At 39.4% G+C, this 17976-nt stretch overlaps 2 protein-coding genes across 3 annotated transcripts in view; both read left to right on the top strand.

The window, feature by feature from the left end:
- The first annotated feature begins 559 nt into the window (after positions 1-559).
- Positions 560-14263, top strand: LOC105275433 (hexokinase-2). 2 transcript variants are annotated; one of them, XM_011332251.3, is made up of 11 exons: positions 560-1347; positions 1423-1531; positions 7638-7741; positions 10274-10427; positions 10951-11169; positions 11465-11784; positions 12086-12198; positions 12634-12792; positions 12871-13010; positions 13130-13263; positions 13561-14263. In XM_011332251.3, the coding sequence occupies exons 3-11, from the start codon at positions 7658-7660 to the stop codon at positions 13648-13650; spliced, it is 1413 nt and encodes a 470-aa protein (XP_011330553.2). In that variant the 5' UTR covers positions 560-1347; positions 1423-1531; positions 7638-7657; the 3' UTR covers positions 13651-14263. The 2 variants fall into 2 exon arrangements, with proteins under 2 accessions (XP_011330553.2, XP_011330552.2); XM_011332250.3 differs by lacking the exons at positions 560-1347; positions 1423-1531 and adding an exon at positions 1684-1973.
- A 2272-nt stretch (positions 14264-16535) lies between these two features.
- LOC105275432 (sestrin homolog) overlaps positions 16536-17976 on the top strand; it is a 178977-nt gene continuing 177536 nt past the window's right edge. Inside the window, exon 1 of the mRNA XM_011332248.3 lies at positions 16536-16667. The gene's annotated coding sequence lies outside the window, so the exon portion shown is untranslated. The remainder of the gene's footprint in view (positions 16668-17976) is intronic.

Here is a 17976-nt window from a genome sequence, read left to right as displayed (position 1 = left end):
AATTAGCCGTGCATGTAATTGCGTGGTCTTGTAACTATACTTAAAATTTCATTCGGTCTTACGAAGCGTAACCCAATCCAATCAAACGTATTTAGAGATGTAAGATTGGTCTTTACTAAAGGGGAATGATTTACGGACCTGTTAGGGTCGGGCAATTGTAACGGTCTAAATTTAAACATATCGACCGTTTTAATCAAACTCCATTCAGCTTATGTAGTCTGCAGAGACAGATGTTACTTCATTGCTTCTCTATGTGTACATTTATGCGCTTATACATATGTACGACTATATTTCGTATGCATTTTCGTGTGTATCTCCGTTGCGCGTCGTACAACTTTTTATCACAACGATCATTAAGCATTTACACAAAATTTATAGCTTCGTCTTTTGAGAGTTTGGATACGAGAGAACCAGTAGATTCTATTTAAATACACGTATCGACTACGTTTAATTAGAATAATCTTGTTAGCCTTTGATTAGAATAATCTAATGTGCGCATTTATTATTTAACAGCTATTGTTAAATAATAAATTTCTATTCATATTTGACATAACTTTTTTCATGCTTATAATTGAAAAATATTTTTTCTCAAATTTGAATATGTAGCTAGTCGATTACATTCTTTTATATCGTTTTAATTGTTTATTTACTTATGCGTCCACGCGTAAATACTAATGAGCAAATATCTGTCTCTAGTGAGATTTATTTGAAAGCAAGCATCGATTATAAAACAATGTTTACTGTTATTTCCACCGTTGAAGATAACGCGTATATGGCAAAAGGCCGGTTTCGAAGATAGTGCGGGCGAATGGATAAGAAAGCTGAGGAGGTGATACGACGGATTCTCTTGAGCGATGATTGATCACTTGTCTGATTATATATTGACGCATTTACCTACGCCTGCGCAGCATATGTGTACGTATGATACCTGAGTCTCAGGTTGAGAATGAATGAGTCAACCTTGTTACGAATAGCCACGTGCGATTATAAACGTATCTGATGATATTCAAAACGAATGTGAACGTACTGCAAAGCGCAAAATTTATGCGATGTCTGTGTACTTAAAGCTACGTTTCTTGCCTCACACATTTCTTTCCAAAAAGGGTCTCGACTGCCTCTTTTCTGTATCCGCTGAACAGACAGTTCAGTGCTGCCCGGTTTACTTGATGAGATCGGAGAATAGTAATCTCTCCAGAAATATAATTGCCTTTTTAGAATCTGATCCAAATCTGGATTATGAAGATTCGAAGATATGTAAAAAAAACTTGTTGAGAAACTTCAGGAAGCGATTCCAAGAAACTTTCGAGAGAGAAAATCGCCAACCGTAACAACTTTAACTGCTGCAAGGTATACAAGGCTATTTTAACACTTTAGAATTTTAGAATATTGGAATTTTAATTCAATTGGCTTGATCGCAAATAGAAAGCACTCAACGTCAAGGATCCAAGATGAGAAGGATGAAGTTTAACGGCATTTGCACAAAACACTCGGGACAAGAAACTGTGTTTCATCAACAAATCCGCACATGGCCGTAAGTTTGATGGCAATACAAAAATAATATCAGCCAATCGCAAGGCGCCAATAGTAGTCTTGTGTTTACGTGGATGTGACGCGGAGCCCGGAGCAGATTCACGTGGATTCACGTGCGTATGCTCACATGTTTACGCATTAGTTAGAGTGTATGGGCGTATGCGTGACGCGGGTGGCTAGTAGTGGTGGATGCCGCGGGTCAGCTGGTCGTGGAAGCACGCGGAGAGCTCGCCGGAGACACGACCAGTCGCCGCTCGACCGTCGCGAGTACATTTCTCACTGTTTCACCCACGTGGTGCATCACACGCCGGAGAGCTTCGCGTCAGAAACAGGAAGTACGCGGAAGACCAGCAGCCGGCGAGTCGTCGATCTGCGAAGATTAACTGCTAAGAACCACGGGGAACGGAAGTAACTCCGCGTGCCAGATCAAGTACCTAGGTCAGGTAAGTCGCAGCGTCGCCCTTAGATGCGCTCGCCGGGTCACGCGAGCCGGAGCGATTGGACCAATCCAGCTTGTCGATACTCACGGCCGGATTATGAGACCGGCGAGCGCAGCTGAATTTCTCCCGCGGCTTTGTTGCTCGATTCATTGCGAGATGGTCCGGTTTTGAGGAAACTTGTTTTGGTAGAATGTTCTGTCTATAAAATGTCACATCTTTCCAAGATATGTACACATAAAGTGAATATTTTTCGTAACTTGCTTGCTGGTAAAGCATCTATTTTTCTTCTTTAAAATATCGTAAAATATTGTGCTTTTTCGGAACATATTTTTGTAAATGACCAAATGACGGTTCGCTCTTTGAAGAATTATACGAAACTCGTTGATGTCGATATTTACGTGTGCAGTAATCTAATATTTTGCACCCATTTATAATATGTGTCAAGTATATTGAAACTAAAAGCAGATTTTTAATAAATTTATAATTGGATCTTTAAAATTTCAATGTAAAAATTTATTAAAATCATTCTCGAATTTTCCCTTTCATTTATGCTTCGAGTAACATTTTATTTTTGAGATCTAATATTTCGCTCCGGGGGGGATGCCACGCGCAGTCTATCGATCGGAGGTTGGAACTCCAATCTTCCGATTTAGGTCACTTCCGTGGTGCTCTTGACATTGCAACTGACGCTATAAATTTTAATACAAGTGAGCTTTACATTTCACATTCTGACTTGTTTTTAATAAATTACGAGGAACAGCTATTTCCTTATTAACAGACTCAAAAAAAACGAGCAAAGTAGTTACGAAATCGGGGTCACTGTATTAGAAATTTACGGAAATAGCATCTTTTTAAAAATAAATTGTTAAGGACTCGTCAATGTAATTTTCCAATGGATTTGCGAATCGCGCAGCTTATCGTGATCCACTGAATGCTGCGATTTGACGTTAATTTGGGCAAATAACAGTCGCCAATGAATTATTTAAAATCATGTCATCGCAATATCAGATCATGAACACGCAAGGTTCACTTCTTTGATGTTTACTTTGCCGGTGAGAACCACGTGGGTCCTTGAAATGTTGCATGCATTATCGCCGGATATTACACTTTGTAATACGTAATGCTTGTTAGAAATGTTTTGTCGTCGATTGGAATTCAATCGCGGAATAAAATTTTCCAATACATATTCAATTACCGCTTGTTGCGTTTGTCACATTGAACTTCGAATTGAAACTGCGCATTTTAACGTGCTATAATACTAACGATCCAAACTCTAAGATTGCACATTTTTAGATTTTTAGATCGCGAAAAGTCTCGTTTTTTCTTTTTGTTTGACGTTCCGGACGGAACGAAAAGTCTCATTATCTATTTCGCGGCATGTGCTTTTGATAAGCGAGTAGTTGAAATCAGTTAAGAGTTTGAATTTCTTTCGCGAAGTTTTTTCTTGTGAAAAAGATCTACTCCGCTATTATATTTTCTAATTAAAATCGTGAAAGTTTCAACAAAGTCTCTGGCAGTTCAAATGCTCAACAATCATATTAAAATCTGGATTAATAAAATTGTCGTATGTTTTATAAAAGAAATCATGCGTCAGCTGATACATGTAATTCTAATGTAACGCGCGTGCATTTGCATTTGAGAGACTCGAATTGAAGTCGCGCGTTTTCGCGCAGAACAGTGAACGTATGCATAAGAATTATCATTCTAGCCGATCATCACAAGGTTCCCAATGAAAGTACAATCCATTGCTTTATCGGCGTGTTTATCCAACGCATGGCTTTCGAAATACATCACATAATTGATGTAAGATCGTCGGCAGCGATATTTCGGCCGTAACCAAGCCGAGTGCTGATAGATGATATCGAACCGTACTGCGAGTTCGTCACAGTCATTACAAGACGACATATGTTATTAAGGCGTCAATTACGAGCAAATTAAAACTGTTGTAAAAATCACTTTACGCCAGCTCGCGTGACGTCTGCTGCATTTCGTTCGTTTGACAGAGTCGTTATCACAACATCATCATGATGTCATTCATGCAACTTCGGCTTCTCTATCTTGTTCGGAGAATCAGGAATCTGTCGTTTCAGCTTTCGCTTTGCTAAACCCTTTGCTAAATTGTTCTTAAGTACATGCGTTCTACTCTTAATTGCGAAAGGCCAAGAATTAAAAATTTAATTAGATTTTTAAATAGAATAAAATATAAGATAAGTTAGTAAGTTAGTAAGAGAATTTTATACGTATTAGTCTAAGCAGAAATGTGCAATAGAACGAAATGGATGAATGCATATAACTAAGGAATATTATAAACGAAGCTTTGTCTTGGCAAGAAACCAGAGTAAATAAGTACACGCAATTAGACTCTTAAATTAAAAAATAATGTTAGTAATCAAAAGTTAGTCGCCGAGGCAGGATCGAAATGTTTCTGCGCTGAACTCCCGAACTCGCTGGGATTTATCCGATGCCCTTGTCGATAATAGTCATGAATTACGAAAGTCCTATTATTCAAACGGCATACGGATTCTTTATGAGAGTTGCGCTCTTTGGAGAAGCACACTCGATTAGATAACTGAAGTGCACTTGACGCCGGACCTAATCTTCAAGAGTTGTAACAACATCGATTACACGCATTGCTCTCACAATGAAGATAAATCATATTTCCTGCTTTTGTTTTATCTTTTGATCTCGAATGTACAACGATATCACTAAAGTGTCTCGCAAATTGATTTATGCATGAAAAGATTCCCGTGTAAATAATGTAGTAGTAGTTTGATTTACTTCCCCATATTGAGCTTCTGATTTTACGGCGTCGTAAAGTCAGAGAAGTTAAAATACTACGAAACATCTTAGCTCCTTTACACATTTATCTGTTCAAATACAGGATGTTCCGTAATAGATATATTTGATATACATGGCAATATTCTTCGTTCGAAACTCTCTGATACAATTTTCCTTTCAAACAAATTTCACAGCAATCTTGAATTTATATAATTAAATAAGACTTTTACAAGTTACACTTCAGCAATAGTTTATTATTTTTGCTAATTATAAATGAATATTAATAGAAATTTGAACTGAGGTAAATAAGAAGTCAAGATGTTTAATGTTAAGAAACCATCAGAAATGTAAAAGAATGGAATTTAATTAAATTTTAATGGAAAAAGAATTTATCTCATCAATTAAAGAGTCAGTTTTGTACGAAATCCGTAAAGCCGCAAAGTATCTTACGTGACATTTAATACCAATAAAGTGGCTGGCTGAAATTATATGTGATCCTTGCAGTCTCATTAATCTCGCGGCGTGGACAGCGCTTGCGTCAGTTTTGTTAACGCATTGGTGCGTTGATGGATGCAGAGTATGATAAATGAAGGATGGATAGTCAATGGTAAACTCTCTAGAAACGTTATCTTGTTGCGAGTACACTTCGCACACCAGTTCCTGTCTGTCACAAAGAAGCGAGGAAGCGAGGTAGTTGTGAAATGCTTCACTCGTCATCAAGGAAGAAAGAGAGAGCACAAGGGAGCGACGACGAGTGTGCGTGTTGCACTCTGGATTAGAATCATCACGGCGGGTCAACTGGCTGAATTATCTCGGTTGACGTTTTGCACCTTCCAATTGATTCCAATGGAGCCTCATTCGCTACCGGCTTGTAGTTCAGACAGAATATTCTAGTCGCTTTTCGCAGTTTCCTCCACCTGATCCTCAGATTCGCACTCAGATTCCAGATTCACTCAGATCTTGATGCAGCTGACAGACAAGCGCACATTCACAGTCGATGTCAAAAAAAGAATTATTGAACTTTTACATATGCATCACTTATTGAATGCTTGATACTAATAGAACACTTTGTATCGAATTTTTAAGTTACACTTAAGAAAATGGACCTATTTTAAGAGATTTCATTGTTCGATTGGTTTGTTTAATTTGTTGCGACTAATTATTTAAACATGCAAATTTGCAATCTGCAATTACATTCAAAATGCGTTGTAATGATACAGCATGTTCAAAATAAATACATCCGAGCTAAGTAATGATGATTGCACAATTTCTCTGGCTTGTAAAATCAGAGAAACTGAAAATGAAAAGAATTACGCATAATGACCACATGAGACAGGCAAGTTATTCGAACCAACCAATCGAGCTCGACAAACTGGTTTAACTTTCATGACATCGCTTATATAGGCATAAAAATAATCATCGATATAATGTTGTTATATACATATATATAATGCAATTTCGTGGCGTTAGCATTGGCAATATGTATTCGATAAATAGCTGCTCAAATATCCACGAATAAATTAAGCCCTGTATTCTGTAAGAAAATTTTTGCTCTATAAGCTCTGTAGCTCTTTAGTTCTTCAGCTCTTTCTTCTTTTCGCTCGTCGCTCTTTCTCTCTTGCTCTACAGTGCTACATAGCTTATAGAGATACAGCATTACAGAGCATTTTTACAGAATAGACCTCTTACATCCATTTGAATGAGCAACCGAGCTTGTATAGAATCGTTATCGGTGAACCGGTCGCAACCAGAATGGTCTTAACAGTGATAATTCTCTTTTTTCTCTTTGTGATAATTCTCTTTTTAAAAGCCTTTTCACTGTGATTTAGTTTAAGACCGTGTAAAAATTGATTATCATTATTTTTAATTAAGTAGTTCCAATTTTAATTTAAAAAATTAATTTTGATGAAAGTAGTGTTCTTTTTTAAGACTTTGATTATTGAAAATTGAAGATATTGAAAATTGTATTTAATTGCTCCGCTGTTATCTCATCAACATCTTTTCAATTTTCATGTTATAATATATGTACTTAAAATTTAGCGATATGATGTTTAGTAAAGTATTATAATAATTAATGACACTTTTCTACATGCAATCGCTGACACAATGCATGCTCTACTTTTTCGAGTTTCCATTAATCGGCAACGTTAATTGATTTATTATGATGCGTATAGTATTGTACGTTATGACCAAAGGCTTAAACCATTTGGAAGATAGAGAGAATAGAGAAGCATAGAGAATTATGTTATCATAAAATAATGTACCTAAATTTTTCTTCAGTCCTAACTTTCCAACTGAGAACAATGAACGTAATCAATTATCGTAGGATAATTTTATTAAATGATGATTTAAAAGAGAAAATCGGAACGTTATATTCTTTAAGAGAAGAAACTGTGCTTGATAGATTACATTTGTTCTCTCGTTATACGTGACATATATTGATAAAGTTATGACCCTGTTGACGCATAAAACGGCACTTGCGATTGACTGGACGTTTATTGTGTTGATAATAGGGAAAGGTAATTAAGATAGTAAATATTATGTCTATTCGAGATAATATTTTATTTAGAACGAAATTATATTATAATTATTTATGCATTACAACAGAATGGTATATTAATTAATAATAGATAATAATAATTATAACTAGCTTTTATTAACGAGGTGTTGACTTGACATACGTTAACTTTGTAACGTATTTTGTTGTAATGCCGTAAATCTATCGTACATATATCATAATATCCCGTATTTAAGTTAAATCTTTTTTTTAAGATTTAAAAAAAATAAAGATTGCTGAATGCACAAAGATACGTCTTGCTTTGCCTCAAGTCTGAATTCTGACATTCTGCGAAAGCTTTTCTGATTATTTCTTTTATTTAATTTTTTCAGGAATTCGATAAGTCTTCGATATGGTCGTCCCTCCGGATCATAAGCTCCACGAGGTAATTCAAGTATCGGGGCTGATACTTTCAGATGATATTAGACGACAAAAGGTGAGTATAAATCCCAGAACTATTTTATACGTGCGCGCGCGTGTGTTGGTCGCATTACATTTATATCATAAATAACATCCGTTTTATCTTCGGTACTTAATTCCGCATATTGTTCATCCTTTGTTCTTTCATAACACTAATACACGTACGATAAAGTTGAAGGACGATATTACATAGGAGAAGCAAGAAATTCTTACGTGCAGTTAATTAATCTTTTTTATTATATGATTAACATTAATTCCTTAAGTTATTAATCTCTCTTCAATGAATATTTGATTTAGCCATAACGATGTTCAAGAAATAACAATAGATTCAAAATATAGTTTAATTAAAAATAATCTACATTTTAAAAAATTGATACAAAAAGAAAGCCTATATGCTTTATTGTTTATTTGGATTATATACCTGTTTTTTGTTTTCATATACACAACATTATGTCATCATTATATCATTATCTTCTCATGTACAAAGCCAATCGAGAAAAGAAACTGTTCAATTGTTGCATCCGATTTTGAATTATGCATAAATTACAATGAATGATATCTTTAATTCTCTATAAATTAAAACTGTTAACTTAAAAATTTAATGACAAAGGACGTCGTAGGTACCTTTCCGCTTCAGCTATGCTAATCATACCACGTACATGATTAGATATCGTATCATGTAATTTATAGCAGACGTGGATCATGGAACGTGATAAATTTTTCTTCGTGAGAACTTCTTTTTGGCTGAAGCGCCAGAGAACAATCTGATACGTTCTAACTGCTAATATCTGTGGATCGTACGATATTACATAACGTTACATAACACTTACGCAGTATGAGGAGATTACAGATAAATATTTTCGATGGACATTAAGTCGAGTGAAACTTAATAATAAATGTAATAATTTCTGAATAACGAGTAAAATATAAGATTTGGGAGCATCTCTCTTTCTCTTTTTTGAAAGCATCTTTTTTTAGTGAAATTTATTATAATTACGTATATCTAGAATTTTGTAAGAATAACAGGAAGCTTATTAATTTTCAATCAATGAAAAATCAATGAAGAATTGGACCTACGAGATGTTTTTAGTATACATATGAACAATTATGCTTATGTGTCTGGTATATTGTTTAAAACACAACTCGGATAAGATTGGATTAAATCGAATTTCGGGGTTATCGTGGCTTCCGTCACAAATCGTTGGTTTTTATCTTATTCTTTAAGTCACAGGGTTATCAAGAAGTAAATCCTGCGTTGTTAAAAGTTCAAGTCATGTGAACGGTTTATCGGTGCAGATAGCATGATCTTTCTAGCAACCATCAACTCGGGGAGAAAGGAATGATGTTTTGACGTCTGTCGCATTAATGTGATCCAGTATTTTTTTCAACATTTATAACCACGAAATAATTTTATTCGCGCGGAAAATTGTTTACCTTATATTATCATACTTTACAAAGCGAGAAATGTACGATGCAAATGTAATTAAACTTGTCATAAATTTACATGCTAAAATCAAATTTTAAAGGCATCATTACTTGCGAGTCTTGCGACTAATCATGTAATGTTAACAAATGAAACTAGTTTACGCTAAAACATTTTTCACTCTTAGTGTTATATCTAAAAGCTATTATCATTACAAAACAGGATTGTATAAATTTGCAACATTATTTTTGGCGCAATTTAAGTAACATTGTAAACGTCGATATAAACTAAAAAAGAAATGACAAAGCAATATACCTATGTAAAATCGCGCTTGACATTTCTTCACGCAATTGCGTTACAATTATTTGCTTTGATATACGAAGTACTCAGCGTAGCCTCGTAGGCATACGTAGTGCTAACGCGAATAGTTTCTTCTTTCAAAACAATTGATTCATAAGGAAAATAATATATGCAAATTTATTGTATCAACTTCCGTTACTTGTACATAATAATATAAGCAGCTGTTTTTGATGAACGTCATACATATACGTCACGTGACACGTTAAAAGACAACGACGTATATTAATCTCGTTACGGAAGAATATTCAAACAGCGATACGTCCATTCGAATGTGCGTGTATGTGTAAATGTAATGTAAATCCTGTTTGTTACGCCAGATGTAATTAATTCAGCATATCTTCGTACACTGCGGGAGAAGGCATGAGTTTCTCTCAGCTCTCTGTCTATTTAGAATCCTGTTAGAAACTGCGTAATAACACGACAGTGTAAACAATACCGCCTGTTTCAAGCACCGCGGGATATGTTTGCCGAGGTGCCGGCAAGATTTATGGATCGTGGAAAGTTTTCTTTTTTTTTACAGAATAGCGATGACGGGATCGCCATAAAGATTAAGTCGACATGCAATAAAGATCTTGAAGTAAAAAATAAAATGTTCTTTCTCTAGAATGACGTCATAGTCGAGACGTTATTGCTGAGCTTTAAACAAAAATTATAATGCAACTTTTCTTTTAATATTTAGCAAGAATCAACAAAATGAAACGTGCACGTAGCATGCTATTAAATGTGCAACGAGTTTTTCAAAGAGAAAAATACTTTTACTGGCAGATCGAGAACCATGTGGCGAAGATGCGATTTTCCGCGGCGACTGCCAGGAAGATCCAGGACGTCTTCATTTCGGAAATGAACAAGGGAATCCACCAGCAACCATCTTCGCTGCAGATGGAGAACACCTATATACCGGAACTGCTCGATGGAACAGGTCATTAGCGAAGTTTCTGCGCTTAATCTCACAACGATATCGTATATCGCTCTGGCACACGCTTTATATCCCGATATAAGCCTTACCGCTACTTGGCAAAGACATCATTATCGGTAGAAACGGAACGGGAGGTGGATCCGTTAATGTCTTATTGCGACAACGATATCACAATCTATTAATATCATAATATCAATAAAAAATTGTGATATTAATCTTTCTCTTATTTGGAGTTTATTCAAATTCATGCGTAATGAGAATCTTCGTAACTTTTTTACTCTCAATAAGACGGAAAGAGATGCTTGAAATATGTCTAACATTTATGCAAAGTTAGTTTGTAAAGAAATGAAATTGTCTTTAGTCTTTTCGAAACTTATTACGTCAAGTTATAGTAAAAGGACACTTAATTTCGATCAAAAGTGCTTTAATAATTTTATAAGGATTATATTATCTTCGATTTTTTATGTTTTTAATAGGATTATCTTATTTTAATTTAATACTAATGTGTGAATCCGAATATCTACAGAGGAAGGTCTGTACTTGGCGCTCGACCTCGGTGGCACCAACTTCCGCGTGCTCCTGCTGGAATTGGCCCATGGTGCTCCTGTTCGACAAGAGGTGAAGCGATATTACATCGGATCCGAGTTAAGGGTTGGCTCAGCGATCCCTCTGTTTGACTATCTGGCTGAGTGTGTCAGTGATTTCGTCATAGCTCAGGGCCTTCAGGACATAGAGCTTCCTCTCGGTAAATTGAACTCTGCGTATACCTACGACGTATCTGTCGGGATATTGAACGTAAAACCTTTAATTAACGCGGACCGTCACGCGTTCATCTATAAATAGCGACTCTGCGACGAGGCAAGGTAGAAAACACTCTTGCTTGCAGAGAATCAAGGATATATTTATTAATAATTCCATATGATCAGCTCCATTTAATCGTTCATTAGTCGGCTTGTCCAATTAATTTTCGCGTCTCGCGTACTTTTCCGCTTCCAGCAAAATTCCCTCTTGATGCAATCCGTGCTCCCTTTTGTTGCCAGGCTTCACGTTTTCGTTTCCAATGGTGCAACACTCGCTGGACGTCGGTATCCTGGTAACGTGGACTAAAAGTTTCAATTGTCCCGATGCCGTGAACAAGGACGCCGTGAGACTCCTACGGGAGGCCCTGGATCGGCGAGACGATACGAAGGTAAAGGTCGTGGCGGTGTTGAACGATACCACGGGTACTCTGGTGCAGGGTTCGACGTTGGATCACAATACGGCGATTGGACTTATCCTAGGAACCGGCAGCAATGCTTGCTACCTCGAACGTGCGGATAGGGTTGAACATTGGGAGACTGAAAGACACGGCGAGAGACAAGTGAGTTATCAAAGTCGCTGCGATAAGGAATCACTCGAATGGCATGAGCAAATAAACATTTTATTTTCTTTAGATATTCAATCTCATTCTTTTACGTACATATGATAAATAATAGATAGTAGAAAATATCTCCAACATTATAATCATTAAATTTGACTCATTTCTTCTTTCCTTCCCTTTCTCTTTTTTTATTAAAAAATTTGGTACAATAGTAGAGTCTGTACAACTAAGTCTACATCGATATCATCTTGATTTTAGACGCGCAAATGCTCAGTTATCAGTCTGATTTTCGTAATTCAAGGTCATCATCGATATCGAGTGGGGCGCTTTTGGCGACAACGGCGTTTTAGACTTTATCAAGACGGATTTTGACCGCGAGAACGACGCCAATTCCCTTATCGTGAATTCGTTTACGTAAGTGAGCAAACTCGTGTTGCCTTATCTATAATTACATTGTAATTATTATGTTTTCTGTGGATGAGTATTATTATTCCGTAGTGGTAATCTTTAATCAGTTAATGCGTTTGTCGGTCCATTTACGTAAGAAATTATAGATTGTGGAGCTTCGAACTTGATTAATTACCTTTATTTAATTACTTTTATTTAACTGAAAAGAGCAATTTAATAATTAATTTTATTACGTTTACACATAAAAAAGTAGAATATGTTTACCTGGGATGAAATTTTATTTTTTGTTCATTGAGTTACACACGATCGGAAACCAAGAGTTCTAGAAAGAGGTCCGCTCATACAGTTCTACACGAGAAATCCTTGCAGTGCGACTAGTTCCTAGGACGCGATGGCTCGTGAATGAGAAAAGATCCTTCTCATTGTGACTTCTTTCCTTAGATTTGAAAAGTACATTGCCGGCAAATATCTCGGTGAGGTGGTGCGCGTGATACTTGCGAGGTTGACCAAAGAGGGGCTTTTGTTTGTAGGAGAAAACGCACCACAGAGCCTTCTAACACCCGGCAGTCTTACCACCGACCTGGTGTCGCACATTGAACAGTAAGTCAGCTTAAATTGACCGCTTGATTCGGAAGAATTCGCGCACCTAACGTGCATTTCTCGTTCTCGTCGCTTCAGGGACTCAGTGGACGGCGGTGACGGCAACACGAAGGAGGTTCTTGGAAAGTTTGGTATCGTTCCGGACCAGGATGACATCAGGATCGTCCAATACGTGTGCGCGGTAGCTTCCAATCGCGCCGCTCTTCTCGTCTCGATATGTACGTTGAGCAAAATCGTTTTAAGCGAAGCATAACTAGAAGTTGTACGCGCGCTCTAATTTGTTTTTTCTGAGAAAACTGCTGTAATCTCGATCTCTTATGCGACTCTTGTGTCACAGGTCTCGCGAGTCTGCTAGACCGCATCGACAGGGAACAAGTAACGATTGCCGTGGACGGTTCCCTGTACAAGCATCATCCTCGATTAGAGGGCTGGATGACAAAATATATCTCGCTTCTCGCTCCGGGACGGAAGGTACGCGATTAAAACGAATGGCAATTAAATCGGACAGTCGCTTCTGCTTGGAGAAAGAGTATCGCTTAGATAAGAGCTGAATAAATGCTGATGAAGTAACGCCTAAAAGCGAGAATTGTAATCATTACTTTTTAACAGTAATGATTTGAAATAATTTCCTCTTTTATTTTTTCTAAACAGATTTTTATGAGAAATAATTCTGTTTTATTTTTTCTTTCTGCATACTTAATGTTTTTCATTGCTGACGAGTACCTTTTCTCTCTTTGTATTATAATAATAAATTTATTCTGATTGTAGTTCAAGTTGATCCACGCGGAAGATGGAAGCGGCAAGGGTGCCGCGCTGGTCTCCGCAATCGCTCAGAGACTTCAGAAGCGATTGCAATAAGTGTAAATGCACGATTTAGCTAGAGCGTCCTCTTGTCGCCGCAGTCGTTGGTACAACACCATGCGAATCGTCGATAGCCATAGAAACATCTTGCCAGCAGATCCTACGTCGACATCGTCGTAGCTTTCCGCTAGTATCTGTGAATATTACCTGTAATGCCTTGAATTCTCCCCATCCCTCTGAATTACTCGTCTTTCAATCGAAATTTAGGTATCCTCGGAATGACATTAGACTTGTATCGCTCTCGATGAAACGAAGTGACAAAAAAATAGAAGAGTTACATATTAATATTATAAAATTGTGATTGACCGAACGAAAGCGCGCGTGCGTGTATCAGTTTAGGGAAATAAACGTACGCTGGTCAAGTGCAAAGGGGAATCGTGAGAGACTATCGATTATCGAGGGAGCAAATTAAAAATGGACGAAGATACTATTTATTAAATAAAACTGCAATGTGAGAGTGCAATACGTTTGCAAAGTTAAAAATCATTGCGTCTTGTAAATGTTTGGGAACGTTCCTTTTTGTACGAGAGAGAAAAACTCGCAGTTGTTACAATAAAAGATTAGAAAAACATTGATTTATTTTAATAAAGCGTTGTGTTTATATTGGCTACTTAATATGAGTGAGAATCGCATAATCTTAAAACTTCCCCCGAATGTTGAAAGTAAATTTTTATTTATATTTATTTAATAACCATACCTGAATTATTTTCTATTCTAAGCGAAAGCCTAGATCCTTTAAAATAATTTCTCCGGAAACTCGAATACATCAAGTAACAATAATACAAAACTGCGCAAAAATATTTTTACATCTTGCTTTTATTTTATATTTTTATTGTACATTGTTTTCTCGAATATTACGCGTTCACATTTACGCGGAGAGTATTTTAAATTATATGAATAACAACAAATAATCGAGTTAAAAATTTCACCTCTATATCATGCATTTTGTTCTTTTAATATTACCTTCAATGTTAAAAGAATTATTTTGAGAAGATTAATCGTAATCTATTTCATTATTTTTATAAATTATGATATTTAAAGTATCTAGAATCTTATTTTGAATTTCTTTTCGTTAAATCGGTTAGACAATCGATCGATCGATCGATCGATCGTCGATGCAGTTCGACGTGAAGTTTGCGAGTTTTGTTAGATTTTGAATTATGGTCAGTTATATACACGTCGCGGCGAATCGCGGAGCCTGCACTTAAACCGCTTCGTATTTCTTATGATTGTTATTATTTGAAAGCGAATATTTCGCGCAAAGTATCATTAAAAGTATTTCGTGAAGTGTCAACGTGATATATAATGTATGTATGTATTATATCATTATACATCAATATCGCAATTGCCGTGATGTCGATGATACACTTGTGCCCATACGAAGTGGAATGACCCATCGCATGCTTCATATTATTCTTTCTTGGAAAAATGCTTTCTCGAAAATCTAATCACGCTGCATAACCGCATCGCGATATCGGCAGGTATGTGCATATTATTATTATATATTCCAATCAAAGTGTACAGCATCAATTTTATATTTTCCGTGATGATTCGCCGTTTCGGCCATTTTTGCCGAAATATTATTATTGTACAACATCTCGATTTTAATTCCACTTTAAAGCAGATAACTTCATTCTGTTCAGTTGCACCTTTCTTCGCTTTTTCATTCCGTATCGTCCGTATCGAGTGCAGCGCAGGTACAATTGAAACGAATGGATCCAATTACCGCGGCGCGATTGGTCCGCCGCGGTAATTCGGCCGTTTCAAATTTCGAATACCGCGCTTCGACCGGATTCGAATCGCGATCAGTCACGGGAACGCGTCGCAACGGATTCGCGAGGATGCGTCCTGCCGCTCCGCGTTTTTCGCAATTACCGCCGTCCGAAAGTGAATCCCGCGCGTGAAAGTTTCGGAAGTGGTCTCGGGGAAGTAACGCGAGTGCCGTGTTCAATCGCCATTACACGCGCGGCGTAGTGCCGCGATCTCGGCACCGACAACCGCTCCCGCCCGATCAATTCTCTCCTCTCGTGCCTCGCGCAGTTTGTAGCCCTCGTCCAAGCGCAATAACGCAGTCGGGTGCAAATACCGCCAGGTACGTGCACATCCGTTTCTGGTATCGCTTCCATCGAGCACCGATTTCATAATTACTATAATTAGCACGATCTGTACGATGTTAAATTTGGATTTCGCGAACGGCCGCTTCGCGCCGACGAACGCCTGCCGTACTCGCGGCATCGGGATTCGCGCTTGATCCGGCACGACGCGACGGCATGTCTCGGGTATTCCGCGCTAATGAAAAGGCACCGAATGCACGCGCGCTTCGTTATGAGGGTATCCAGCAAGGTATTACCGCCGCTCGAGTAACGCGCGATAAGTTAGCCTATTGATCTTGTTGCTAGGCGGTTCGTCGTCGCGCGGCGGCGGTGGCGGTGGCGGCGGAGGCGGCCGACACCGCTTTCAAACTCAGCTCGGTTTCCCGCCAGGCACTGCAGATGGCGCGAGCGGCGCAGCGCGAGACAGCTCCAGCCAGCCGCCGAAGCGGCCCAAGTGACAGCTCGCGAGCCCCGAACTGTCATCGGCGGTGTGTGCCGCGCGCGCGCCGTTCGTACCGTGTTGCGATCCCGTGCTGTTGCTAGTGTCGTTTCCTCGTGGAAAACGCCGCCGGTCGGTGTCGCGAACGCACAGGGAAGCTCCTGGACGCGTACGTTCGTCTGTCATCACGCGACACCGCGTGCCAACGTCGCGCTCGGTCCCTCGCCCATCTCTCGCGAAAAACCCGTGCACGACCGCCGCGCACGGTGGGTGCGCACGCAAGGGAGAACGGCTCGGCTCCGCTCGCCGCCGCCGCCACCACCGCCACCGCCGCCGCCGCCGCTGCCGGCTCGGCCAGTCTACTGGAAGATTCCATTGTGAGAGTGGGCTTTCGAAAAGTTACCGCGGAAAGAAACGCCGGTGGAGTTCTCGCGGATTACCGTCGTCGTCGAGCCACCAGCACGTACCGGCTCACGCACCAGGTACCGTGTTCAACCGTTATCAGCCGGTCGATGGCGCCTTCGCGAAATTCGCCAGGACTTGTGTGTGTGTGTATGTGTGTGTGTAAGTGTGGATATGTGTTAGAGAGAAAGAGAGAGAGGGAGATGCGTTGAGGTTATTACAGCGGCCGCTCTCTCTCTCTCTTTCTCTCTCTCTGGGTTCAGCTGGGCTCTCAGCTGATGCACCGACCGACCGGTTCGTTGTCTTCTCCGTCGATTCTCCGAACGTGATGTAGCGCCCGTTCGCGATCGTCGTGCTTGGTTGACGACGATGACAGCTCTCGGTTGTCGCGAGAGCGCCGTGATTCCGGGATTCGCTGCCGCTCTCCGAATTACGTGACCGCGCGTAATTTGCGGGCGGCGGACAATTCGCGTCCGACGATTAGCGATTTGGTTTTCGACGCGATCGCGACGGCTTGGTCGTCGCGCGAACGCACGACAAAGCCGGAGAAGGGAAGAGCTGCTCGGTTTAACCAGGGTTAGCGCAAACCGAGGTCGGCAGGATCGAACGCTCTCGTACGTTCTGGCGAATCGGCTTGTACGATATACGATGCGAGCTAATACTCGCGGCGATAATTCGCCGAAGTAGAATCATGCGATTGACGTGCTCGCGAAAAAAAAGTCATCCGCTTCGCGTTGCTTGTGGAAACGTCACCGTTCTTCCTCTGTTCCGAGAATTGCCGTTATTCTAGTTTAGCGTGTTCCCTTTCCTTGACATCCGAATTCAGGGTACGTTCAGCGACAATTGGAACTTTGGGGTAAAGATTGAAGCTTCGATGCTCTTGAAACCGATTGACTCTCGACGAGTTCACCTGTCGACTGTCTCGTTCTGTCGAGCCAGCTTTACGAACGTATACCGTGATTTAGTAGCGTTTGAAAGAAAGGACAAAAATGAGCTCTATCTTTTGTTCTCATCATCGTGATCGCGCGCATTTTGCCGCTGTCGAGAGTAGGAATGACGTTTCAGTCTCTCGTACGAGTACGTGACACTTTGCGCACTGGCGATTTCACCTCGCCAGTTCCGCGGCGCCGCGACGCGCAGTGTCGGGCCTCCCGGTGCTGACCTCGACGACGCGCTTTGTCGACGATACCGTACAGCCTAGCAGCCAATATCACCCGAAGAGACTAATTACGGAGAAGTTAATATCTGCTCGATAACTCTGCAGGAAAAATTTGTTCTTCGCGTCGTAGCGCAAACTTCTTCCTCGGGCATGTATTTTATTTTAATAATAACGAGGAAATATAATGAAAGTAATCGGAGAATTATCGAAACACTGGCATTTTATTGCGA

Source organism: Ooceraea biroi, chromosome 3, assembly GCF_003672135.1.
Source record: "Ooceraea biroi isolate clonal line C1 chromosome 3, Obir_v5.4, whole genome shotgun sequence".
In the NCBI taxonomy this organism is placed as follows: domain Eukaryota; kingdom Metazoa; phylum Arthropoda; class Insecta; order Hymenoptera; family Formicidae; genus Ooceraea; species Ooceraea biroi.
Note: the sequence above shows the minus strand (reverse complement) of the source record. Positions and strands in the feature narration are given on the sequence as shown.

What these genes read in the sequence shown, in the direction of transcription:
- LOC105275433 (XM_011332251.3), top strand. Translation starts at nt 7,658, where the DNA reads ATGGTCGTCCCTCCGGATCATAAGCTCCACGAGGTAATTCAAGTATCG. An exon ending in GGAACTGCTCGATGGAACAG is followed by an intron (nt 10,428 to 10,950) that starts GTCATTAGCGAA and finishes GAATATCTACAG; the next exon opens with AGGAAGGTCTGTACTTGGCG. An exon ending in GGACATAGAGCTTCCTCTCG is followed by an intron (nt 11,170 to 11,464) that starts GTAAATTGAACT and finishes TTTTGTTGCCAG; the next exon opens with GCTTCACGTTTTCGTTTCCA.